Source organism: Aethalodelphis obliquidens, unplaced genomic scaffold (assembly GCF_003676395.1).
Source record: "Aethalodelphis obliquidens isolate GAN/ISIS:26980383/991018 unplaced genomic scaffold, ASM367639v1 scaffold1, whole genome shotgun sequence".
Lineage (NCBI taxonomy): Eukaryota > Metazoa > Chordata > Mammalia > Artiodactyla > Delphinidae > Aethalodelphis > Aethalodelphis obliquidens.
The window spans coordinates 55,372,192-55,399,604 of NW_020837945.1; the positions used below are offsets into that span (position 1 = coordinate 55,372,192).

At 35.9% G+C, this 27,413-nt stretch overlaps 1 protein-coding gene across 5 annotated transcripts in view; it reads left to right on the forward strand.

Annotated features, from left to right (window-relative positions):
• DZIP3 (DAZ interacting zinc finger protein 3) overlaps positions 1-27,413 on the forward strand; it is a 121,167-nt gene that overhangs the window by 37,574 nt on the left and 56,180 nt on the right. For 4 of the 5 annotated variants that reach the window (XR_003432384.1, XM_027104169.1, XM_027104178.1 and 1 more), the window contains exons 7-16: positions 530-654; positions 3,296-3,410; positions 9,224-9,343; positions 10,719-10,820; positions 12,388-12,480; positions 13,268-13,320; positions 21,568-21,644; positions 23,308-23,925; positions 25,794-25,826; positions 26,902-27,071. Coding sequence is in view for 4 of the 5 variants with exons in the window: in XM_027104169.1 (XP_026959970.1) it covers positions 530-654; positions 3,296-3,410; positions 9,224-9,343; positions 10,719-10,820; positions 12,388-12,480; positions 13,268-13,320; positions 21,568-21,644; positions 23,308-23,925; positions 25,794-25,826; positions 26,902-27,071 (1,506 nt within the window). In the remaining variant the exon portion in view is untranslated. The remainder of the gene's footprint in view (positions 1-529; positions 655-3,295; positions 3,411-9,223; positions 9,344-10,718; positions 10,821-12,387; positions 12,481-13,267; positions 13,321-21,567; positions 21,645-23,307; positions 23,926-25,793; positions 25,827-26,901; positions 27,072-27,413) is intronic. The other variant, XM_027104202.1, reaches the window with a different exon arrangement.

A 27,413-nucleotide genomic window follows, 5' to 3' on the forward strand; every position in this document is an offset into this window, starting at 1 on the left:
GGGAGACCGGGGCTACTGTGCCTGTTTTAATAATGATAACTAAAACATTTATTAGAACTGATTCTGTAGTTTACTTCTAAACCTATATTGCTTATGATCAAGGTTGTCATTCCTCAAAAGAGACTATATGTGTGGGCAAAAAGTCATTTATTTCCTATTTGAAAAACTAGGAAGATTTGTGCTCTAATTAGAATGAAAAATTAGGAAGAATTATAAAGAACTATGTTCCCATAGTCATCAGAAGAGCCCTTATTTTGACTAGTAATATTTGTCAGTTTTAGATATAAAGATTGTTGTTTTAATATTCACTTTGAAACACTGGTTAAAGATCTTTAGTTCTTTTGTAAATAACTAAAGCACTGAGTACATTATTTATGGGATTATATACAGAGATGTATTAGAGATATGAATAAATGACCGGATCAATATTAAAGCTGCCCTAACTTCTCCAGTTTGGGAAATAACTGTTTATTGTAAAAGGAAAAAAATGACTTTTACATCAGCCAAACCTAGCTTTATGTTGCTACAGGATTGTATAGAAGCTGAGAATAAATTTCTGGTGATGAAGATGGTGATCCAAGAAAATGAAATTTGTGAAAACTTTATGTCTTTAGTTTATTTTGGACGTGGTTTACTTCGATGTGCTCAGAAGAGGTAAGGATTTTAATTAATGGGTAGATCTTGCCTATCAACTTTTAGCATTATGTAATGGGAATAAAGTTTGTACATACCAGGGATCATGACGTTTGTGCTCTACTGATTCTTTTCTCCATCACTGATTCTATAGATAATTTCTTTAATGTACTTGAGAATATTAAGTATCAAACTTAACAGGCCATGGCAATAAAAGGTGGTATAGCATAGGCATTAGGAACATGGGCTTTGGAGTCTGATAGGCCTGGGTGCAAATACATTTTCTACCACTTATCTAATATATGACTCTAGGAAATTTAATGTTGCTAAGCCTTATCTTTGGAACTAATAATAGTGCCCACCTCATAAAGTGATTAACAGTGCCCAGGACACAAAAATGCTATTCTTAATAGATAATTAATGGTTGTAGTTATTAATGTTATCACCACTTGGAATAGGTATTTAAGTTATGAATGAGCTTATAACTCATTGAAAGGGTCCAAATTCTGAGTCTGGAAGTATTGGGTATTACACACTTAGTGAAATTGTACAGGAGAATGTTTATGGACCATCGGTTCACTTCCCATATGTAGATCCTTAGCCATTTATAGCATCATTAATTCATTTTATTTGCTAAACATTTATCCTATTTTAGAGACTGCTTTAGGTGTTGGGGATAAAATGGTTTACAAAATAGATAGTTCCTGTCCTCATGTAACTGACAGTATAGTGAATGTTATAGACCTTAATCAAATAATCAGTTATATAAATAATCAATTATGAAATGTGATAAAGTGCTATGAAGGAAAACAATGAAAAATTAGTCTTTATTGGAACCCCAGTGTCTTTCTGGGAATCAAAAGTCTCCTTGAGGAAATAATGTTTGGCTGGGATCTGAAGGGTGAATTAGGCAAAATTTACTTATGCAAATCCTTATGAAGGATTACTGCTGGGTCCAACCATTGAATCCCTAAAAGCATCATTTATATGGTAGTTCCTTGATTCTTTGTAAGGTTGATCTTCTATCCTCTGGCATGCCTGGTTTTTACTGTCCAGAAGATGTCCCACTTCCTGTTCGTTAGCATGATGTCATCAATGTAGTTGGCCAGTGTGATGTTTTGCAGAATGTCAGGATGATCAGAATCCCCTTAGTCTGTATTGTGGAGAGAATTAACATAGCTCTAAGACAAGACAGAGAATCTGTACTGCTGTCCTTTCCTCAGATATGTGAACTACTGTTTATTTTCCTTATTGATGGGCATTGGAAAAAAATCAATTTCCCAAATCATTGACACTAGAAAGCCCAGTCGTCTGGCAGCGTCATTTACTTTCATCCCTGGCCTATAGAGAATAGCCACCACTGAGCTGCTCAAAGACACTGATGTCCTTCTCACTCTGTATTTCTTATTACATTAATGGATGGAATGTCTTCTGGGCCTTTCTAGGGAACATTGTCTAGTGATGGATTCTGTGGTCTTATGCAGTAAGTCCATTCTAACATCTTTACCTCTCTGAGCTTTCTTTAAAACTCTGCCAAGAAATTTTCAACATTTCCACCTCAATTACTAGAGGCCATTGTGGTTTCCGAGCTTCAAGTAGCCTTCTCAGCAGCATATTAGGACTCGCTTTGGGTGTCCTTGCTAGGAAAGTAAATGCTGAATTATGGAAGAGTTGCCCCATATCAATATATATTTCCCTGTCAAGCTATATATTTGACCATGGGTTCAGCACTCTTAAGATCCACTCCTAGACATGTTCCTGCCAGTACATAGTAGTCAAGTTCTACAATGCTTATGGTGAATAAGCTTTTTCTTCCTCTGTTTTCCCACTTAGGCTTTGCTTATACTTTATCCTAGATTTTTTTTTTTTGTCTGTAGGCAATGAGCAGATATAAGAGAGGATTTTGAGAAGGAAGAGTATCATCTTTTGAGGCGTGTACCTCAGATCATATTTTTGCATGGTCTACTTGTTCCCTATCAGAGTCCTGATAGTACAATAGTTCTTTTGAGGCTATGCTTTTGGTTTTTGCTGTTGTTCTACTCTTGTGATTAAATACTGGGCCTCATTTTCAGCATGGTCTGCCTTATGTTTAGAGTTGGTCAAGGTTTTTGAAACATTACCAAAGTGGCCTTGTAACTTTCACGGAGTATCCTTAGTTGATAGTAGTAGTCCTGTTGAGGCTGTGTATTTGTTTTCTTTTGCAGTTTGTTCCACTTTGTGATTAAATCTGGGCCTGATTTTCAGCACAGATTATCTTTATGTCTGTAGGAGATGAGGGTCTCTTTAAATGATACCCTCAGAGGCCTCTGTCTTTCATTGTGTCCAGAGTCAATAGTTGGATGACCTGTGCCATTTTCTTTCTTCAAGGCTTCCAAGACAGTAAAAAAAAAAAGCCAGCCAACTCTACAGTCCCTTTAATTACCATGGCCCCCATAATGTTCAAACTTGTGCTACTATATAATCTATTGCCTCCCCTTCCACATGTATTTCATCCCAATCTACCACAGGTGAGAGTCCTAGTGTTTGTATTTCTATAGCATGCCAGAGGTTACCACCATCCTACTTACCACAAAAAAAAAAAAGAGTTGCTTGTTGTCTAATTGGTAAACTGTCTACTTACAGAGTCCTGTTCAAACTAACTCTATTTTAAAATGCCTTGCAGATATAATGCAGGACTGCTAGAATTTCATAAAAGCTTACAAGAAACAGGAGATACAGATGATCATTGGTTTGACATAGATCCTATGGAAAATGAAGATTTACCTACAACTTTTAAAGTAAGAAATTATTTAAGAATAACATTTCATCTGTGGCTAATCAGAATCATCTTTGATAAACTGCAGTTTATGTTAACTATGTCATTCTGTAGCAAACACATTCTTTTGTTGGGCATTAGCTTTTTGTATGAGAAACAACCTTGATTCCATTATCTAGTGCAGAATGTCAGTATGATTCAACAAGTAGAGAGAAATGAGGTGGATGTGTTAGCATTTCCAAATAACAAGATTAAAAGCTGTACTATTTCAGTACTTCACATGGCTACAGCTAAGTGTAATAGTTAACTTCTTTTGTCTAACTATATTTACCATTATTTTGCTGTTGATTTAAATTTTAAAAGTACTAAATGCTTACATTAAAAAACTTGAAAAATGTAAAAATGCCAAAGATAAAAGTAAAATTCATCCATATATTTCTTCAAATGGAGAAACCATTGTTAGTATTTTCATTTATATCTTTCCATACACACATGTATAAACACTCTTTACCTTTTATTTTTAGTATATTGGTGTGATGTTATACACATTGATTTATAGTATGAAAATATATATTATTGTGAATTTCCCAGCAAGTAGATTATTATATAGTATAATTTTTTCATAGTCCATCTTAAACTGTGCTTTTAATTTGCAACCAATTCCCTGCTATTGAAGATTTAGTTTATCCTAAACATTCTAGTTTTTCACTGTTATGGAAAGTGATCTTTTTGTATTTCTCACATCATTCCCTTAGTATAAATTTCTAAAGGTGGAATTATGAAGTGTTTATACACTTGTACAGTTATTTGTGTATGTTTCCACATTTCCTCCCAGAAAGTGTGTAACCAGTTTATATTCTTAAGACAGACTATGAGAGTTTCCATTTCCCCACACCCTCTGGATATTTTTTACCTTTTGGGTAATTTTTCCTCATCTGATAAGCCATGTTGGTCACTTTTTATTTGTTTAATATGAAAATAGCTACACTCGGCTTCTTTTGGTTAGCGTTTGAATGACATATCTTCTTCCAAACTTTTACTTTAAACCTTTCTGGATCCTTATATTTTTGCTGACTTTAAGGCCAAATGCATTCCTCAAAATAAAGAGGGATGTTTTATAAAAATACAAAATTCAGTTTTCTAGGAAGCTATAACAACTCAAAGTTTGTATATACCTAATAATACAGGCTCAAAATACCTGGGACAAAAACTGGTAGAACTAAAAGGAGAAATAGAAGACTTCCCAGTCACAGTGGAATATTTTAATGTACCTCTCTCAGTAATCAATAGAATAAGTAGGTAGTCTTTGGTGTTGGCCAGGATAATCATATGACTTTTAACTTTGACCTAATAAAGTAGTAATTTTATAGATTTTGGAAAAATATTGAATTTCTGTGTTTACCTGGAGCAGCCCCTACCTGGTCTTGGTTGTTTTTCTTTTTTCCTTCTCCTTTTAAAATATTTTTATTTCTTATCCAAACTTTCTTATTTTTATTTTATGCAAAGTAATACATGTATGCAGTTTTTCAAGTAATATTAAAAGGCTTAAAAATTAATGGTCTGGGGCTTCCCTGGTGGCGCAGTGGTTGAGAGTCCGCCTGCCGATGCAGGGGACGCGGGTTCGTGCCCCAGTCCGGGAAGATCCCACATGCCGCGGAGCGGCTGGGCCCGTGAGCCATGGCCGCTGAGCCTGCGCGTCCGGAGCCTGTGCTCCGCAACGGGAGAGGCCACAACAGTGAGAGGCCCGTGTACCGCAAAAAAAAAAAAAAAAAAAATTAATGGTCTGCGGTTTATCCTCTCTAATTGTAGTTCCTGACTATGGGTAACTTCTTCCAACCCTCTAGGCATTTTCCTTTGATATTTACCTGTATTTTTAAAAAGCTATACTGCTATTTAAAAAATTTCTCCATCTTAGATGTTATCTTTTGACTTCCCACTGTGGAAGAGGAGGGTTTAGTAGCTTCCTTATGCATCTCCTTCACACAACACACTTCACTTCCCCATCCTACTAATAGTTATAAGTTTTTATTAAATTGGCGTTAGGGTTTCCCTTTACTCTATTCCTGGGAATACCCTCACCCGTTTCCTTTGTAGATCCTCTATTTCTTGGATCTCAAGTTTTCCTCTTTCTAGGTATAATCCCTTGATTTGGTGGTGCAACTCATCCAGCAGCTTCCTGGAAAAGGGTACTTGCTTGGGAGATAAATTTTTTGGGATCTTTCAAGTCTCAAAATAATTTATTCTTTGTACACTTTATTTATATATTGCCTGGGCATAAAATTGTAGGTTGAAAATCATTTTCCTTAAATTTTTAGAATTGTGTTTCTGTTATCTTCTAACTTCCAACAGTAATATTTTTGAGAAATTTGATGTTCTGATTATCAATCTTTTGTTATAACCTATTTTTTTTTCTGGGAATTTTTAGGATATTCTGTATATTCCTGGTGTTCTGAACTTATGTTTTTTGGTTCTGGGACATTTTCTTTTTTTATTTATTTGATGATTTATTCTTCATTTTCTCTTTTCTTTTTGAAATGCCTTTTATTCAGATACTTGACATCCTGGACTGAATTTCTGGTTTTCTTATTTCTTTGCTAATTTTTATTTTTTGTCTTTTCTTTTTAAAATATTTATTTATTTATTTGGCTGTGCCTGGTCTTCCGTGGCATGTGGGATCTTTAGTTGTGGCATGTGGGATCTAGTTCCCAGACCAGGGATCGAACCAGGGGCCTCTGCATTGGGAGCATGGAGTCTTAACCACTGGACCACCAGGGAAGTCCCTAATTTTTTGTCTTTTTGTTCTACTTTCTAGGATATTTTCTTAACTTCATCTTTTTTGCATAGAACTAATATTCAGCCAGTATGCACTAGTGCTATCATATTATTTCTTTTTTTTTTTTTTGCGGTACACGGGCCTCTCACCTCTGTGGCCTCTCCCGTTGTGGAGCACAGGCTCCGGACGCGCAGGCTCAGCGGCCATGGCTCACGGGCCTAGCCGCTCCGCGGCATGTGGGATCTTCCCGGACTGGGGCACGAACCCGTGTCCCCTGCATCGGCAGGCGGACTCTCAACCACTGCGCCACCAGGGAAGCCCCATATTAGTTCTTATAATGTTAAAATATTTCCATACTGCTTGGAAAATAGTGGCTGCTTCAAAAATAGTTGGGTAACCAGCCACCATTCCAGATGCCCTGGACTCTCCTCCATCCCTCTCTCTCCATACTTCTTAAGTTAAAATCCAATAGCTAAAGGTTTAATGTCCAAGAGAGCAGAGTGCTTCCATGATCGTACTCTGGCTCTAGGCCAGCATGTTCTTAATCTGTTATAAGCGGTGCCTATGCCTGTCAGCCCACCAAAAGTCCTACTTCCCAAACACTGTGATTAGTTTTTCTTTAAGAAAACTTAGAGGGCTGGCCTTTACCCCTTTATCTGGCACTGAGGAGTTTCAGGTGAGTACCACCAGAGGCCTGCCCTGCCCCAGTTGCTCCTATCCTCATGTGTCTCCTTAGATGAACTCACCTGTTGGGGGGAAGATTGTACTCCTAGATTTGCTGGCACCCTAGCAGGGGAGTGTCCCTTCATATTATTATTTTCAGCATTACCCTTGTTTCTATCCTTCTATTGAATTTTTTAATTCAATGATTATTTCAGCTATCATCTACCAAGAGTTTTCTTGTTGTTATGAATGTTATTTTTTTTTAAAAAAATAATATCCTGTCCTTTTTTCCTGAATTTTAGAGGTAAATGTTAAAGGTAATGTTAGCTAGATCATGTAAGGCTTTATAAACCAAGTAAGGAGCTCAGACTGTATCTTGAAGGTCATGTGAAACCCCTCAAAACTTTTAAACAGTGGGGTGTTATAATCAAATTATAGTAAAATATGACTTATAGAATTTAGGACTTTGAAGAGTTTCTGTATTTATGGTAAGGGAGGAGTTCAGAAAGTAAAAAAATATTAATAAAATAGTTACAAATTGTAGTTAGTGTTCTAAAGAAAAACAAGGGACTGGGACAGAGAAAATAGAGAACACACAGACATACACTTGTATACCTGCATATATCCATATTTGTCTATATGTATATATGCATAAATGTGTATGTGTATCTATGTGTAGTGGTTAGGAAAGGCCTATCTGGGAGGTGATATTTAAGTTGGAAGCAGAAGGTTGAGAATGGAACTAGCTCTGTAAAGAGTTGGGTAAGAGCATTCTAGGTAAACAGAATTGAATGTGGAAAGGCCCTCAGGCCTTGAAGGGCAAATTTGAATATAAAATCGTGAATTTTATAGTGAGTGAGGCTAAAGATGAATGTGAAGAGATGGACCAGAGATGGCTAGGTGTACAGGGTTCAGATTCTGCAGGTTCTGCAGGACCTTGCAGTCAGTCTTGGTAAGGGTTCTGGATTTTGTTTTAGGTAGTGGGAAGCCATTGAAGAGTTTTAAGCAAGGAACTGACAATGATCTTTTGTTATTTTGCAGAGAGTGTTTTGAACACAGTAGGCAAGGAAGAGGCAGACCAGTTAGGCAGTTGTCATAGTCAGTAATGTAGGTGAGACATAGAGTGGTAGCAATGGAGAGAGAATTAGAAAAATTTGCAGTATATTCTGGGAGAAGACTCAACAGTACTTGCTAATATATTGCATGTACAGGGTGATGGAATAATTATACAATGGATGACTTCAAGACTACTCACTTGAACCTAAATAGATTGTGGTAGATGAAATTGATGTAAGTCCCATGAAGACTAAGTATTAACCTGCTAAGTTCACTGCTGTATCCTTAACATCCCTTAACATTCATAACAACCTGGCTCATAACAGGCACCCAGTAAATATTTATTGAATGAGTGAATATCAGTGACTGAGGCAGAAGATGAGGAGTAAGGAACAAGGAACAGATTTTGGTAGGAGACTCAACAGATCAATATTGAACTATTAAGTGTCAGATTTGTGAAACCACAGTAGTTATATACCTACTATGAGTCCTATCCCTTTGTTTTCAGCATCTCCACTTGACTTTTGGTTATCCTCACAGGATATACTACTTTCATATTGATAGGTCCTTGAATGCTGCTTCTTTATTTCTCTCTTGATACTTAAAATTTTCTAGTCAACTTGGTCAAAACATTTTTATTCCTCATAAAATTCTGAATACCATTAAACAAATGTTATGAATGATGACTTGATTTGTAAAATAGTCTGTAGAGGTTTATTTTATCATGTCTTATACCGTCAATATATATGGGTATGTCTCTCTGAGGGACAGTATTAAGGACCTGTTTAACTTAGACTTGATAATGTGTTTCACAAACCTTTAACTAGCATTTTAAAATATGGAAATTGCATTCCAAGTTGTAACTCTGAACACTGGAAACATACTTGTGTACCCTGCCTCTGCCCCTTCTGGCTGAGCAGCCTGTTGCACCACTACAGTAGTTCCACTACCAACATGGTGTCTTGGGGGCCAGTTCTAGCAAGGACTCTCTTGGGTTTCCAATGATTTGTTGTCTCTCTGTATTTATATCAGAGCAAGTAATTCTTGTTAGGAACATGCTAGGTGTTATGAGTTAGAATGAAGAGTAGACATATAGCTTTGAACATAGACTTTTGTCCTTTCTCCATGTTTGTATTCAATAAGAAGTGTAGTATTTCTTATTTAGGGCCTTTCTATGTATTGTTTACTTTGAATGAGGGAAATAGGTTCTATAACTATTTAAAAAAAATATATACAACACCTTCAAAAAAGGATATGAAATGGACATATAACTTAAGGTATGATAAGTGTTGTAGTCTTTTTATTACTGATTCATGAGATTTATTTTTATTTTAAAAATTTAGGACCTTCTTAACAATTTCATCAAGACAACTGAGGGTAATATAATGAAGCAGACCATTTGCAGTTATCTAGATTGTGAGCGATCTTGTGAAGCTGACATTTTAAAGAACACCAATTATAAGGTACTATAATTACCAATTAACTGAGTATTTTAAAAATGTGATTGTAAAGTTAAACTTAGATAAAAATTATTATATTATCATGCATCAAAATCTTGTTTAAAAAGTACTTAGTTTAATTACAGTGATAATGCAGTTCAGAAGTTGTTTGAATGTCTCAGAGGTTAGATTCACTGTGATCAGGAAATATTTAAATCCTTTGAGCCAGTAAAAGAATGAATTGGCTTTGCTAGGGTTTTTGTATATTCACAAGTTTCTGAAGTTATAATAAATATTCTTGTAATCATATAATGGAAATTATCTAAAATATTCTTTGTAGTTAGAAATGTTACAGGTTGAGAATATTAGCATTTTACTAAGGAGAAAGGTTGTCACTCCTCAAGAATTATGTTACTAAGTAAGGATCATTATTTCTTCTATGGGCCTTGGGTGGGACACACACACACACATAACCAGCCTTGATTTGAAGAAATTCAACAATCAAAGTACTTCAAGTCTAGTTCTCCCTGGATCTATCAGAATAAGACTGTGGAAAATCACAAGATAGGCTGAGATGTGATCATCAGTGTAAATCTGACTACTTCTACAAGACTGGAAATCTGAGTTGAAAAGCATGATGTATAGAGCAAATGGCGTAGATGGGAAGGAGGAGAAAGCCAAGATCTATTCATTAGGGTAAGATGGGTATTGGGAAGTGTAGGCCTGGTGAAGTGCAGTGCTCAGGGCAGGTCAGGGTCAGTCCTGGTTTTGGTGACATGGTGATATGGTCCTGTGGTTTCCCACGGAGGAATCAGGGTTCCAGTCAAATGGGTAGCATGTAGCAGCCGGAAGTCTTGGTCACAAAATTTAGATTTTTGTCATCTAAGCAGTGTACCTATTTAAAGGAAGCAGGACTGTGGTTCCCAGGGAGGGCACACTAGGAAATACAAGAAATCTATACCTTGGGATAATGCAGTAGCTCAGGAGCCATTTCTCACTAAGAGAGCAATCTAAGGTCTGGTGATTGGTGACAAAGAAGTTTTGGGGAATAAAGGTATGGAATTGGGGCTGAAAGAAAAGAGAAATGTAAAAGTTGAGGTGAAGTGGGGCAGACAGCATGTTCATCTACAAAGATCACTCACCAAGCTTCTGATATTTTGTTGTATACAGCATGTGGAAAATACTACATTAACTTATTCAAATTATTGCCTATTTTTTTGTCTTTAGTGATATAAAAATGACTTGTATAGTTCTTTGATTACCAGTGATCTGTTGATAAATTTTCAATGCCATCTAAAGCTCATCTAGTTATAGAATAATTTAAAAAATGACTTAAGGTGGTATTTTCTATATCTACATGGATTATTATTTCTTAACAGCAGCTTTTATTCTTTTCCAGGGATTTTTTCAGTTAATGTGCAGTAAAAGCTGTTGTGTTTACTTCCATAAAATTTGTTGGAAAAAGTTCAAGAATTTAAAATATCCAGGTGAAAATGATCAGGTATTATATTTGTTCTTCCTTAAAAACTTTACTACAGCATATCCTCCTCTACTCTTTCCTCTATTTTCCCTCTTTCCTCTTCATTTCTTCCTGATCACATCCTTCCTCCTCTTTTTTTCTCCCTTCATTTTTTTTTTCCTATTCTCTCGGATGCTCTTCTCCTCACTATTTGTTCATATCACCATTTATTAAACAGGTCTTTGTAGGAAATACTCTGCTAGTTGCTTTGCTTATTGATTTCTATTAATTTGTTCTCTTCCCTTTAGAGGTTTATACTCTTAAGAATAGAAATATTGTTACGTATATTCACATAAAGGACATAAATAGAATCACTTAATAAAAAGAAAGGACAACTATATAATTTTAAGGATAGTTTCTATTTTAAGGGTAGAGAACAGTGATAAATTTATAGTCTTCAGAACTATCCTTGTAGTATTGGGAATTCCCTGGCAGTCCAGTGGTTAGGGCTTGGCGCTTTCACTGCCGGGGCTGGCATTAGATCCCTGGTCAGGGAACTAAGATCCCTCAAGCCATGCAGCACAGCCAAAAAAACAAACAAAACAGCAAAAAACAAGACAAAACAAAACAACCCAAAATATATTTGTATTATTTATATTTGCCTAAAGTCATATAACTAAATTGAATTCTTTGCCGCTAAAATTAAAGTAGAAATCGAAAGCCCAATTCTATATTAATTAGTCTTTAATGAGGTAATGGCCATAAGTTGGGTCTATAATGTTTGGTTCTAGAGTGTTTACATTGTGCAAAAAGCAGAAAACACTTATAAAGGAATTGTGGTGGAATAGAAAGAGCACTGTATATGAAGTTGAGAGTTCCGAGTTCAAGTCCAGATTGAGCCACTTACTAGTTTTCTTTGCACTAGGCTGAAACTCATTTTTCTAAGCCATATAGTGAGGATAGTAATACCTACTTTATAAGTTTGTTATGAGGATTAACAGGTAAAACAGATAAACTTGCATTGTACGTTGTAAAAATCATTATATAAAGCATTATTATTCACTTTTTAAGCAGTGTGTAAATACTTTTCACTTTCTTTGATTATTAGGGCAATCCATTTTGCTCAACTTTAGAAAGAGATGTAAAAGAAAACTAAGTAAGTTAACCAGAGGAAATAACAAGGTCAGAATCAGAAAAAGGACTCAAATTCGTTTTCCCTGGAATCCTTATATATCTAACAGAAATTCAGTATTCCTTTTTGCACTTACTTAATTAGTATATTTTACTTGAAGTTGCTTTTATTGGAGGCAGCAAATACATTTTAGTTTGTAATATAACTATTTGAAGATTTTGAAGTAGAAATGGTGAAAGAGAAAAGTGTAGTCATAAATTTTAAATAGGAAATCCATTGGTATAAGAAATGGACTATCTTTGAAAAGCTGACTCTCAAATGTTTATTCACATCTTTTTTACTGTCTAGCAACATCTGCTTCTAACTTTATTTAAATATAATCAGTCTTGCACATCAGCAGGTTTTTTCTATTTTTATTGTTTGTATTATTTTTTTCTATTGATAACTTATTGGCTGTTTTTCTATTGATAACTTTAGAGTTTTAGTGGGAAAAAATGTTTGAAGGAAGGATGTACAGGTGACATGGTAAGGATGCTGCAATGTGAGGTACCTGGAATTGTCAAAATTTTGGTGAGTATCTTTCTCTTACTTTTTTGCTTTCCTTCACTGGAATGATGTTTTTGACTTCAAACAGATTTGGGAATTGTAGTAATAGTATTCTAGCCATATTCTCTTTGATGGGACTAAGCTCTCTAATCTTTTTATTGCATTGATTTCTCCAGAGTAGTATTTAAGTGGTACTTAAGAATAAGAAAATTTAAAAAATAAAGACACACACACATACACACACAGAAACAGGAACAGACAAAGCAGGCCATGGCTGTAGCAATGAGGAAACTTGTTATCATGAATAAAGGATGATAATCTAATTCTGTTCCACCTATGGTTAAAAATAATTTTAGATTTTCTGAACCCTTTTTTAGTCTCTAAGCATCTTCCTATAAAAATATCTATAGAACATCTCATAGAGTTGCTGCTACATAAAATGCACTTAAATGGTATCCATTTTATTTTTTTAATTAATGAAATATCTTGTTGAATTTTCAGTTAATTAGTAAACAGACCAAAATTATAAATAGGAATATATATATTTTTTAATGTTTAGTATGGTCTTCTTGTATTTTAGATTTGACATTTAAATCCTATAGTGATATAAAGTAGAACTAGTTTTTAAGACCAACTCTAGTTTGTTATTTGATTAAGATTGTTTATAGCTTTTTTCTTCTGTTTTATTTGTTTTATATTCACTATAACTTCGTTCTCATTGTTTTCTTTCAAATATTAAGCCTAAGAAGTAATATTAAAAGATTTTGAAAATTGAACTACTTTAGGGCTATTTTTTTGTCATCACTTGCAGTTTGAAGTTGTGAGAAAGGATGAATATATAACCATTGAAAATTTAGGAGCAAGGTAAGCTTGAAATTAAATATTCTTTTTTTTGAGCATGTATGTATTTTTCATTTGCTTCTTTCTTCTGTGTTTTCTGTTACTTTCTGGAGCTCCATTAAACTTAAAGACAGTATCAGTTGTGTGAAAAAATTGTATTTAATTGACATTTGTCTACCCCTTTGCCCCCCACTTTGTAGACTTTTAAATTCTAAAGCAGGAAAGTAGAAATGTGAATACTTTTCCCTTAAGTATGAAAAGAATCCTTTCCTGAAAACCAAACGTATTTTTCTTAAAGTTATTTAAATTAGACTGTTATGATATAAAAACTTTCTCCTAGCTTTCAAAACTCATTCAAGCCTCCAGGCTTGTCTGACAATTAGAATCATCCTGTTTCTTAGATGAGAAAGCTTTATTGCAGAGGAATATATAATATAAGTTGGGAATTCATAGAGGTGTAGACTGTTGCTATTGAAATTAGAAATTTCAATATAAAACTTATCCTAATCCATTGGTTCTCTTTTCTTCTGTTTAAAATGTCTACCATTTTTTAATCTACCAGTGTTATTACATTGATATCTAAGTTTTCCCTATGAGCTAATGAAACCCAAATCTTTATCTCTGCTGTAGATCTCACTCTTAAAAATCTAGGTCTGTCTACCTGCATGCTAAAAATTTCCGTTTTTATTTTTCAAAAAGGTCTATAGTTCAGTATGCCCACAACTAGACTCACAATATTTCTTCCCAGTTACAGTTGCTCTATAACTTTTTTTAGGTCCAATAAATTCAACTCCTTAAATATATTGTACATGCCTCCTTGCTTCTGTCCCTGTGCTAAAGTTATTTATTTAATTTTTTTTAACATCTTTATCAGAGCATAACTGCTTTACAGTGTTGTTAGTTGCTGCTGTATAACAAAGTGAATCAGCTATATGTATGCTTATATCCCCATATCTCCTCCCTCTTTTATTTGGAATTCGGAAACAGCTTCTAAACCCGTCTTTTTGTCTCCAGTCTTACCTTTCTTCAGTCTGACTGTTCAAGTCTATTGAACAGTCTGTTCAGCCATCAAAATCACTTTTCTAAAAAAAAATGGAAATATTTCACTTCTCTGCTTGAAAATCTTTCAGAGGCTTCTCATTGCTCTCAATTAAGTTCAGGCTCGTTAGCTTGGCTCTTTAGCCACCTTGGTCCCTGCTGTACTCACTAGTGTCATCTCTCGTCATTCTTTATTTTACTATATATACACCAATTATGCTGAGCTTCTTTTAGTTCTTAAGTGTGCCATCTGTTTTACCTCTAGGACTTGCCTAGAATATGCCACTCCTTTGGCTTTGCCTGGTTAAAACTTCCAGAAAGTCATTTTTACTTTGCATTAGGTGTTTCAATCACATATTCCCTTCACTTCTCCTATTAAAACATTTACTAAGTTCTGTTACACTTTCTAGGCTCTCTTCTCCATTTGACTATAGCCTCCTTGAGGGCAAGAACTTTAACTTGCTTACTGCTATATTGCCTGGCATATAGATGGTACCCAATAAATACATGACAGATGTAGAGATTCTAACTTCCATTATTCTACAATGAGTATGTTACTTTTGTTTGACAGGCAATTAACTTATTTGGAGATGAAATGCGAACCTGTTTTCCTTGGATGGTGGTTCCAGTCTCAATTCAGAACTTCAGCCTTTAGCTGAGCTACTTTGAGTCTGTTCCACACATATGGTTCAGCAGTCAGTCAGAGATGTGGCCGGAAAAAATTGGGGAATCTCTTCTCTGACCCTCCTTTCTGGGATTTCCCCACACTCTTCAGCAGCCACGGTTCCATGGCTTCAATTGTCTGGTTCCTTCAGCCAAGGAGACCTTTGTTTTCTACCACGGTATACTTAGCCTCAGGCTCAAAGCTCTAAAATTGGTGAACTTAATTTCATACATTCTTCTTCTCTTCTCCCCAAGCATATACCCCCTACAGCAGAGTTGGTTTGTTTCTCTGCTCTCTGTGCCTTCAAGGAGTTGCTTTTTGTAATTTGCCTAAGTTTTATAGTTATTTTCTGTGGGAAAACCCTCTGATAATTGGACCTTATTACCAAAAGTGGAAGAGCTACCTCGTGAGGTTTTGTGAATGAATGACAAAAAAGTTTGGTTGTTTTTTAACATTAAAATGCTTTATTGTTATTAAAATATGCATAAATAAAAGCTCACAAAATATAAATGCAGAGTTTAAAACGATTTATGAAGCAGACAGTCTTGTGGCTCCACCCATATAGAATTTTTTCAGCACCCCAGAAGCACTCACTGTTCCCCTCTCCCCCAGCTCATCTGCTTCCTAGGTAACTGTCATCCTGACCTTCACAGTAATCATCTCCTTGCTTTCTTGATAAATGTACTAATTATAAATGCATTTCTAAACACTGAATTTTTTATAGGTCAGTTTTTCAGGCTATAGCTCATATACAGTAAAGTTCACTTTTTAAAAATATACGTTTTAAATGATTTTATTTTTATACAGCTGAGTAACCACTACCATGATCAAGAGTATTTCCATCATCCCAAGTTTCTCTAAAATCTCTTACATAGTCATTCCCCCCTCCAACTTCCAAACCGTGGTAACCACTGATATGATTTCTGTTCTGATTAATATTGCTTTTTTCTGACTATCCTCTAGTAGGAAAGCCTTTTGCATCTGGATTTTTTATAACTTAGCATAATGCTTTTGAAATTCATCCTTGTTATTGCATGTATCAGTAGTTCATTTTTGTTTGTTGTTGAGTAGTCTTCCTTTGTATAGATGTACCATAACTTATTTATTCATTTAACAGTTGATGACATTTGAGTTGTTTCTGGTTTTAGGCTGTTATAAATAAAGCTGCTGTGTTACTCTTTGTATAGATATATGCTTTCATTTCTCTTGGATAAATTCCTAGGAGCAGGATTGCTGAGTCATATGGTATGTGTTTAATGTTATAAGAAACTGCCAAACTGTTTTCAAAGTAGCTGTACATTTTGTCATTCTCACCAGCATAAGAGAATTCTAGTTTCTCTGCATTCTCTCCAGCACTTGGTATTATCAATTTTAAACATTTCAGCCATGTTAAAAGATGTGTAATGGTATCTTATTGTGGTTTTAATTTGCATTTGCTTAAATTTTCAAAACTATTTTTTAATTTTATATCCTTTGCTATTACATGATAAATCTTAGAAAAACACCTTATAAATTTCTCCAAACTTCTTGCTGAGATTTTGATTGCATTGAATTTGTAGATCAATTTGGGGATGATTTACATCTTAACAATATTGAGACTTCCCATCCATGAAGATGGTGTATAATTAATTTCACTTAATTGAGTCTTCTTTGATGCCTCTCAGGAATGTTTTGTAGTCTTCTGTGTATATAGTCTTATATGTACAATCTTATAAATATTTTGTTAGATTATCCATGTATATTTGACTTTTTATGTTATTGCAAATGATAATTTTAAAATTTCAATTTCTAGTTATTTGTGTTATACAGAATTGATTTGTGTCGATCTTGTATCCTGTGACTTGATAATTAATAATTTTAATATCGTTTATAGATTCTTTGAGGTTTTCTACTAAAGATCATGTCATCTATACATAAAGACAACTTTATTTCTTTTTTTGCAATCTATATGCTTTTTGTTTATTTTCCCTTACTTATTGCGTGGTCTAGGTCCTCTAGTACAATGTTGAATACACTTGTGAGAGCAGACATCTTTGCCTTTTCTAGATCTTAGGAAGAAGTCTTCAGTTTTTCACCATTTAGTATGCTCTTAGCTGTAGAATTTTTACAGATACCCTTTTTTAGGTTGAAGAGATTCTTTTTTCATCCTACTTCTCTGAAAATTTTTATCATGAATGGATAGTGAACTAATGCTTTTCTGCATGCATTGAGATGATCATATGGTTTTCTTCTTCTTTAATCTGTTAATATGTTGAATTACATCAATTTATTTTCAAATGTTGAATCAACTTTGCTTTCCAAGAATAAATAGCAATTGGTCATAATCTATTTATTTTTTCATATTGCTGCTGATCTTTTAATTTCTAGCTTTATTGAGCTATAACTAGCATATAACATTGTGTAGGTTTAAGGTGTACAACATGATGATTTTATATATATGTATATATGAAACAGTTACCACCATAAGTTTAGTTAACACATCCATCACCTCACATAGATTTTTTGTGTGATGGGAACTTTTTTTTTTGCGGTATGTGGGCCTCTCACTGTTGTGGCCTCTCCCGTTGTGGAGCACAGGCTCCAGACGCGCAGGCTCAGCGGCCATGGCTCACAGGCCCAGCCGCTCCACGGCATGTGGGATCTTCCCGGACTGGGGCACGAACCCGTGTCCCCTGAATCAGCAGGTGGACTCTGTACCACTGCACCACCAGGGAAGCCCCAATGGGAACTTTTAAGATCTACTTTCTTAACAACTTACAAGTATACAATGTAGCATTATTAACTGTAGTCACATGCTGTACTGTGGACCCCTGGTTTGTACCTTTTGACCCCTTTACCCATTTCCCACACCCCACCCCCACCCCTGGCAACCACCAGTCTACTCTGTTTCTGAGTTCAGGGTTTTTTAGCTCCCACATATAAATGAGATCATACAGTATTTGTCTTTCTCTGTTTGGCTTATTTCACTTAGCATAATGCCTTCCAAGTTCATCCATGTTATCACATATGGCAGGATTTCCTTTTTATGGCTGAATAGTATTCCATGGTATATATATATGCCACATTTTCTTTATCAATTCATCCATTAACAGACACTTAAGTCGTTTTCCATGTTTTGGCTATTGTAAATAATGCTTCAGTGAACATGGGGGTGTACGTATCTCTTTGAGACAGAGATCGTATTTCCTTTGGACATATAATATATACCCAGAAGTGGGATTGCTGGATCAATTCTATTTTTAATTTTTTGAGGAACTTCTATACTGTTTCCCCTAGTGGCTCTATCAACAGGTGTGAGGTAATATCTCATTGTAGTTTTGATTTGCACTTTTCTGATGATTGGTGATGTTGAGCATCTTTTCCTGTACATGTTGGCCATTTTATATCTTCTTTGGAAAAATGTTTATTTAGGTTCTTTGCCTTTTTTAATTGGATTATTTATTTTTTTGCTGTTGAATTATATGGCTTACTTATATATTTTAGATATTAACCCCTAATCAGATGTATGATTTGCAGATATTTTCTCCTGTTCTGTAGGTTGCCTTTTCATTTTGTTGACTGTTTCTTTCACTGTGCAGAAGCTTTTTAGTTTGATGTAGTCCCACTTATTTATTTTTGCATGTGCTTTTGATATCAAATTTAAAAAAATCATTGCCAAGACTGATTTCAAGGCAATGTTGCTTTTCTCTCTACTTTCAAACGTCTCTCTTTGTCTTTTACTTTTGTCAGTTTAATTATAATGCATTTCAATGTAGTCTTTTTCAGGCTCAACCCATTTGTGGTCCTTTGAGCCTTGTGAATCTGGATGTCCATTTCTCACCTTAAGTTTGGGAAAGGGACATTATTTCTTTAAATACTCTTTCCATCCCTTTCTCTTTCTCTTCTCCTTCTGGGATTACCATACTAGTATATTGTTTCTCTTATTGTTGTCCCATACATCCCGTAATCTTTCTTTACTCGTTTCATTCTTTGTTCTTTTTCCACCTCTGATTGGGTAATTTCAAATTATCTGTCTTTGAGTTCACTGATTCTTTCTTTTGCTTGATCAAGTCTGTTGTTGAAGCTCTCTATTGTATTTTTCAGTTCAGTCAGTGTATTCTTCAACTTTAGGACTTCTGAGTTTTTTTTTTTCTTTATGGTTTCTATTTCTTTGTTGACCTTTTAATTTTGTTCATGCATTGTCTTCCTAATTTCAGTTAGTTGTTTGTGTGTTCTTGTAGTTCACTGAACTTCTTTAATAGGATTGTTCTGAATTCTTTGCACTGTCTATAGATCTCCATTTCTTTAGGGTCACTTATAGGAAGTTTATTAGTTTCTTGTGGTGGCATCATATTACCTGATTCTTCATGATCTTTGTATACTTGCATTGGTATCTGCACACTGGAGTACATGGTCTCCACTTGCAGAGTTTACAGGTTTGTTTTGGCAGGGAAGGACCTTCACCAATCAGCTGGTAGCATCTACAGGTAAATAGAACTTCCCATAGGGTTTTCTACTTCTGTGAAGCCACAGTCTGTGCTCTGAGGTTGGGGGTGGGGTGCTGTTGGGTGGGGCTGGTGGCTGGGTTCCATGTTCAAGTGGGGTTGCTAGGTGGGCTCCCAGGTCAAGTTGGGCTGATGGCTATGTTGTGGTCAGGTGGCATTACTAGCTGTGTTCTGTAATCACCTCTGGTTGGGCACATTCACAGTCTTTGCCCTAACTGGGTGTTGTCACCGGATGGATTCTGTGATTGGGCAGGGTTGCAGGCCATGCTCTGCAATTGTTCCTGGTCAGGTGGGGCTTCAAGGTGTGCTTCCTGAGCAGATGGAAACAGTGGCTGGATTCTACATTCAGGTGGGGCCACAGGCCAGGCTTCATGGTCAGATGAGATGTTAAGCTGTACTTTGCAATCAGGCAGGGCCACAGGCTGTGCCCCAAAGTTGGGCAGGACCACAGGCTGGACTTTACAATCAGACAGGTTGTTCATTGTGCTCTGCTCTTGGGTGAGGTATGGCCTTCAGCTGTATCCCATATTTTGGTGGGGCATAAAATGTCAGGGTTGCTGTCTGGATTCCTTGGCGTAATGGGACCAGAGGCTGTCCTCTGATGTTGGGCAGGTTACTGGCTGGGCTCCCTGCTTGAGTGATTACATAGGTAGCATTCAGCAGACCTGTACCTGGGCTCTGCTGCTGCATTAGGTGTTAGGCTGGGTTCTGCAATTGGAAAGTACCTTAGGTTGGGCTCTGAGGCTACTCAAGGTCACTGTTCTGGCTTCCTGATTATCCAGGGTCAGAGGCTATGCTCAATAGTTAGGTATGGCAACTGGCTTGACTCCCTGCCCAGGCGGGCTGTAGGATGTGCTTCGTGGTTGCTAGGTATATGTGGGCATGCTTCCCAGAGGGGTGAGAGCTCAAATTTGCTCCCTTGTCTGAGTGGGCCATAGTATGTGCTCTGTACCGACTGGCCGTCTATAGCCATATTTCCCAGAGAAGTGGGACTGGAGACTGTGCTTAAGAGTTAGAGGGCTTCCCTGGTGGCACAGTGGTTGAGAGTCTGCCTGACGATGCAGGGGACATGGGTTCGTGCCCCAGTCCGGGAAGATCCCACATGCCGCGGAGCAGCTGGGCCCGTGAGCCATGGCCGCTTAGCCTGCGCGTCCAGAGCCTGTGCTCCGCAATGGGGGAGAGGCCACAACAGTGAGAGGCCCGCATACCACAAAAAAAAAAAAAAAAGAGTTAGGCAGAAGTGCGAAATTTTCTCCTTTGCCAGGCAAGCTGTAGGATGTGCTCCATGATTGGTATGGCTGAACTGTTTCCCACAGTGCTTTTATCAATTTATCAACTCCCACTTTCAGTGTAGGAGAATTCCTTTTACTCAGTATCTTTGCCAGTACTTTATATTGTTAGAGTTTAAAGTGTTTTCAATGTAGTAGCTGATTAGCAGTGTTATGCTGGTGCTGGACATAAAATCAGTTAACAACAACCACCACCAAACCAACATCTCTGTCCCTTTTTTTTTTTTTTTTGTATTGTTTTCTGTGGGAGAGTTCATTTCAAAGCCAAGCCACAAGTTTTTTCATCTGTTTCATAGCAGCATTTACTTAGTATTTAGTCTATTTAATGAATTTTGCTACTTTTTCCCTCAATTTTTTTCTAATTATTTGTATTGATGCTATGCCAGTTTCTTTCTTTCTCTTTTAATTACTAGTCATTAAATGAGTTGAGTTTTCTTGGAATAGTTATTGGTAAGAAGATACTGTGGTGGAGGAGGGTCTGGGAGGAGTTCCAGATTTGCTGCCTTTTTACAGTGCAAAGATTTCTTTTTTCCTACTACCAAATAGTCTTCTTGCAAATAAGCTAGTCATGTGATTCTTTTTGTATGAAATCTAGCAATTCTACTTGCCTCCGAATTCTAATGAAAGTGGCAATGTAGGGTTGTTACTGTTGGTGTTTTTTATTTGTTCATTTATTTTTCTCCTTTGCTTTTAAGTTATTTCCAGAAGGAAGAGAAGAAAATGCTCACTGACTTAGCCACGCTGATACTAGAAATCTTGACTGACTTTTTTAACCTAATTTTTTTTCCATTTGCAGTTATAAAAAGTTGATGTCTCTGAAAATAGATGATAGCGATATAAGACCGAAGATCAGTTTAAAATTTGGTACAAAAGGTATATTTTACTTTCATATGTCTCCTGTTGAAAACTGTTAAAACTTTTGAGTTGCTCTGTAAAGTATCATGCCATTAACAACTGTGTGTTTCTTTGAGTTTGTCATTCGTTGGGCTTGGGTTTACGCTAACAAACATCACTTGGTGTAGGCTGGAATTCATGGACAGAAAGATTAGCAGGTGTATGGGTATCACATTACCTTGCATCTACAGAGAGGTTTGCTGGGTTTGGTGCATAGCTGTGACTACACAGATTGAGCTTCAGCTGATGTTCCCTACCAACTCCTCACTTGTTGCATTCCCTGTTAAAAGGGTGAAATGGAAAGAATGAACATTTGGGGCTCAAGGCCAAGTAGTCTAAACTTAGGTGCCAGCTCTTTAGGAGTGTGCTAGGAAATGCCAGCTGCTCAGCACTTGGAGAGCTTAAGGGCTCCTGGACCCATGGAAGAGTAGTCTGGTGGCATTCCTTCTTGCTAAGGAGAATGGATGTCCCTGATCCTAGCCAGCTTCTTATTTGGCAGCCCAGAGAAAGCTCCTTGAGTCATTTGCTTTGTAACCTTGTTTGCCTCCACAGTTTATGTCAAGTATATCAAACAAGAATATTACTTTAAAAATCTTTTGAAACACAGAATCATGAAGGATAAAATAATAAAGTTGTGCTTTATAATAAACACATATTTTATTAGTTTTAAAAATACACCATCATATACCAAATTCTTATTACTTTCTAATTCACCTCAGTCTACTTTCCTCTTTGGGAAGTGCTACTAAACCAGAAAAATATCAAATAGTTCCGTCTCATGCTTTATTCCATTTCATTGATGAAATACCTACTTAATCATTAATTTATTTTTTGAAAGGATAAGAAAAAGAGGTTCATAAGATCAGTGTGTCTCAAACTTTAATATATATTTGAATCATCTGTGATTTTGTTAAAATGTCGGTGCCAATTCAGTATCTCTGGGGTGAGACCTGAGATTCTGTATTTCTAGCAGGCTCCCATGTGGCTGCTGCTGCTGCTGGCCAGTGGACTGTACTTTGAGAAGCAAGGCATTAAATCACTTTATGTTTCTTGCTATAGTTCTGTATTGTCTAATACAGTAGTCACTAGCCATATGTGGCTGTTTAAATTTAAACTCATTAAAATTAGATAAAGTTTCAAACTCAGTTCCTTTGTCAGACAAGCAGCATTTCCACTGTTCAGTGGCTAGTGGACAGTGAAAATCTAAAATATTTTCATCACAAAAAGTTTTACTGGACAATGCTGACTAAGATAAAATATAATTGCCTAAGTAAAGTATAACTAAACACTGGCAGTTACCATTCTTGACAGTCTTCAGAATTTTCAAAGGCTTAATACTTTTATGCCATTTGGTGGCCAAAGCTCATTTATTTGAACAAAACCCTGGATGGTTGAAAGCCTTCTATAGTGATTAGTTTTTGTGATTACTTTTGCTTGGAACATACTGTTTTTGTTTTGACTTTTTGACAGCTAGACAGATAGCAGCATGCCTATTGAGCACTGGCTGTGACAAAGCACTGTACTGTACTTCATTCTTTTGAAATAGTGCCTGTCCTACAGGAGCTTAGGATGTAATGCAAGAAATCACATAGAAAAAGAGCATTAATGTGGAATCTTTTGACTTCTCAAAATTCATTTTCAGATGAAATGCCTATCTTCAAACTTGATTATAATTATTTCTATCATCTGCTTCATATAATTATTGTTTCTGGTACTGACATTGTTCGGCAAATATTTGATGAGGCTATGCCACCCCCTCTTTTGAAAAAAGAGCTTCTTATACACAAGAATGTATTGGAACCCTACTACAACCATCTTTGGACCAATCACCCTTTGGGTGGAGCATGGCATCTGCTTTATCCCCCAAACAAGGAGCTGCCACAGTCCAAACAGTTTGACTTATACCTCCTATTAGCTCTCATAAAACATTTGAATGTGTTCCCTGCACCCAAAAAAGGCTGGAATATGGAACCACCATCTTCTGATCTCTCTAAGTCTGCAGACATCCTGAGGCTGTGCAAATACAGGGATATCCTCCTTAGTGAGATTTTGATGAATGGTCTCACTGAGTCACAATTCAATTCAATTTGGAAAAAAGTTTCAGATATTCTTCTGCGCCTCGGGATGAAGCAAGAAGATATTGACAAAGTGAAGGAGAATCCCATTGAGAATATCTCCCTTGATTACCATCAGCTGTCCATCTACCTAGGCATACCAGTACCAGAAATCATTCAGAGGATGTTATCCTGCTATCAACAAGGTACAAAATAATTATTTACTTAAGCCAGTAAACCTTCACTGAGTGTCTGCTATGTGCCACGTACAGTGATAAGGGTAGGAGATTCAGTGTGCTCACATTCTTGAGAGAATATCCTCATCAAGAAGCCAATAGAAATTACAGTGCTAGAGATGTTTCCAGAATACCATGGGAAATTCTAGCCTAAGAGAATCCAAAAAGGTTTTCTGGAGATAGAATATCTAAGGAGTTGTTAAATGACATGTAAAAGTTAGCCAAGTGAAGAAGATGGAGAAGGATGTTTCAGAAGGAAACAAGAGCAAAGGTATAGAAACATAAAAATATATTATAGTACAAGGAACTAAAAAGTTTGGCAATACTGAGATTAAAGTAGGGGAGAGTTCATAGAATACATTCAAGAGGATTTCTCTTGCCATGTTGAGGAATTTGTGTTTTCAAAAAGGAATTGTTGAATATTTTTAAGTAGAGGAGTTTTATCACTTCTACAAAATTAAGGATGACTAAAACCATGAAATACAGGTACTGAGTATTTCAGGAATGCCCTTTTAGACACCATGAGTGTATGTTTCTCCTTTCTATCGAACCTTGACTTTTGTTTAAAAGTTTGGTCATAGGTAACTTTAAAAATCAGATAACATTTATGCAAGGTCTAAGGTTGTCTAAGGTTGGCGGTGTCCATTCCCAAACATTATTTGTTGTTATGGGGAAGACTTCAGACCTCCTCCCCACATTCCAGGATAGCTTCTCAGCTGTCATGGTGGAAAGTGGAGTTGAAGCCATGTCAGCATCACTGAAACCCTTGCTGTGTTATTCTAGGTGAATTTTCCTGGTCCCAAATTATTAGTCATACTACCTGGTGAGCAACTGATGATCACAGTGATGCTATTTAAATGTATAACTTTCCAAGCTTCTAGTAATTGTTGACCTGGTCCAGATTTTCTTCAGCTATAATTGCTAGGCCCCAATCCCACTCCTTTTGCTAAGGCTCTGGGATTCCATTGTGTTTTCCTACTTAACCTTTAAGAAAGCTTTCTTTGAACATAAAAGAAGAGAATGCTGAGTTTGATGCTATAAGAAAGTCAGGCAAGCACCCTTGACTTGTAAATTGGCTTATAAATTAGAGACTTTTCTTTTTTACATTTACTCTATTAAGATTTTGAATGACAGAAACTTATGAGAATAAAAATATTTGGGAAAGTGAGTTGAGCAATAAATTCAAGGTATTTCAAACAGTTTTCACTCTGAAAGTCTGACGAGCTTATTGCTCAAGTCCCTTTAATAGAGGCTTTCCTAGTATCTTATATGTCTTCCCTAGTAGTTATTACAGTTTGGTTTTCATTTGTGTATCTGATTATTTGATTAATATCCATTGTCCCCACTAAATCTCTATGATGGTTATCTTTTTTCTCACCATTCAAACTCTAGAGCCTAACACAGCCTGATATATCATAGGTGCTTAATAAATATTAATGGGCAAGGAGAAAGAATGCTCATCAGGATTTTGCTAAAAAAAAGGCTCAAACTTTCAATGGAGGTTTGCTTCATAATTGACAATTACTTCATGAACTTAGACTGTAAACTGTAAAAATTTGCTTCTTGATTTAAAGTGCTTGTGTTCTAGGCATTATCTATTATGAACTATCTTTTTTTTTAAACCTTTCTTTCTCTAAACATGGGTTTATAACCTTTATATTATAATCTAATTAAGCCTTGTTTAAACTGGATTCATGAGTGAAGCTGGTTATTTTTAGTTATAATATTTATTGGTGCAATGTAAAAAATCTTCTGATTTTTCTTAGTCTCAGTCTGATATTTGTTAGTTACATTACATTTGCAATTATATATCTAATTTTTTTCTTTATGTATCATAGGAATTGCTCTACAGTCAATAACGGGCAGTCAACGTAAGTATGTTTAAAAACCAAATGCCTAAGTGACCTTTCAACCCAGGATAGCTAAGAGGCACCTATAGATTTTTACTTGGTCAGATAAACTGTATGATAAACTGTAATTGTTTGTTATAAGATCGGAAAATTTTATGGTCAGATTACTACTGGTCAGCTGAATCTAGTATGAGCCTTTATTCTGCCTTTGTCTTAGTGCACATGCCCTAGGGTTTACCCTAACAGAGTATTTTAACTTTTGACACACAGGGCACTTCAACAGGCAAAAATGCCTACCTGCTTGCTCTACCTGCTCATATATGCTACTGTTTAGCTTATGTAACTTTTATCTGGTTAACTATCCATTGTTAAGCTATATACTTTTCTGCCAGGTGGTAAGTTGCTAATTTTTTTATTTCCATTTATGTACTGTTGGGTTTTTTAAAATGGAATTCAAATTTTGCAATTAAAATTATACTTAAGAAAGTAACACCATGGGTTTTGTTTGGAGTAAAATTATACTTAAGAAAGTAACACAATGGGTTTTGTTTGGACCATCTGTGACCAGTCACATGAAGTCCACAAGTTTAGGTATTGAATCTCTAGAGCAGTGTCAAGGATCATGGTATCAAGGAAGTCACATAATTGGGGACTGATACCCTTTAATAACCTTTGATTATAAAAAAGAAGAAAAAAGGGAAAAAAAAACATCTAGCTTTTCCTTCTCTTTATGTTTCAGACTTATGCCCTAAAATAATACTAGTTGCAATATTTAATAAGGTCAATGTCAGGATACTCAAAAACTTAGTATTTAGAATTGACTTAAGTTCTACATTATCTGTATCTATAGTCTGCTTAAGATAACAGTCAAGTATCTTAGCATTTGAGTTTATATTGATTGGTTTCAGGCTAGTATATGTACCTGTTATTTGGTCATTGATAAATGGGCATTTTATTTTCATTTAGTATTTGAACAGAGTAAGATGTCTTCTATTTCTGGGGCGGTGTTATGGGGGTAGTAAATATATTCAAAATAGTGATAAGAGGCTAAAATTATATGCATCCAGACTTTGAGTGTTTTGGTTTTAATATTTAGGTATTGAAATAGAAGAGTTACAAAATGAAGAAGAAGAACTAAGTCCACCTCTTATGGAGTACAATATAAATGTGAAATCAATCCCTGAAATACAGTTAGCAGAAATGAATAAAGATGGGGCATCGATACCCAGTGAATCTTCAACAGAATCTATTAAAGATCTCCAGGAAGTATAACTGCTCATTAATATTTGAATTAGAAGAACTTAAGGCTTTTAGCTTGTTGCATGTGCTATTCTTAAAGCCTCCCAGACAATCTTAATTTATATTTATCAAAGTGTTTACACAGAGCTTGAATTGGAATGGTTCTTTTCCCAATACTTTCTTCCATAATCTTTCCTGCCTTAGCCATATATTTTGGCAGCATTTATTGAACACTTATTATGTGCCTGGCACATGTTTCTTCATCCTGAGTGGTAGAATGGATGTGGGAGGTTAACAGAAAGTAGAAGAAAGCATAGTGGGGAATAGAAGGAGAGAGAAAGAAAGAGAAAACAGGGATATTTCAATGCT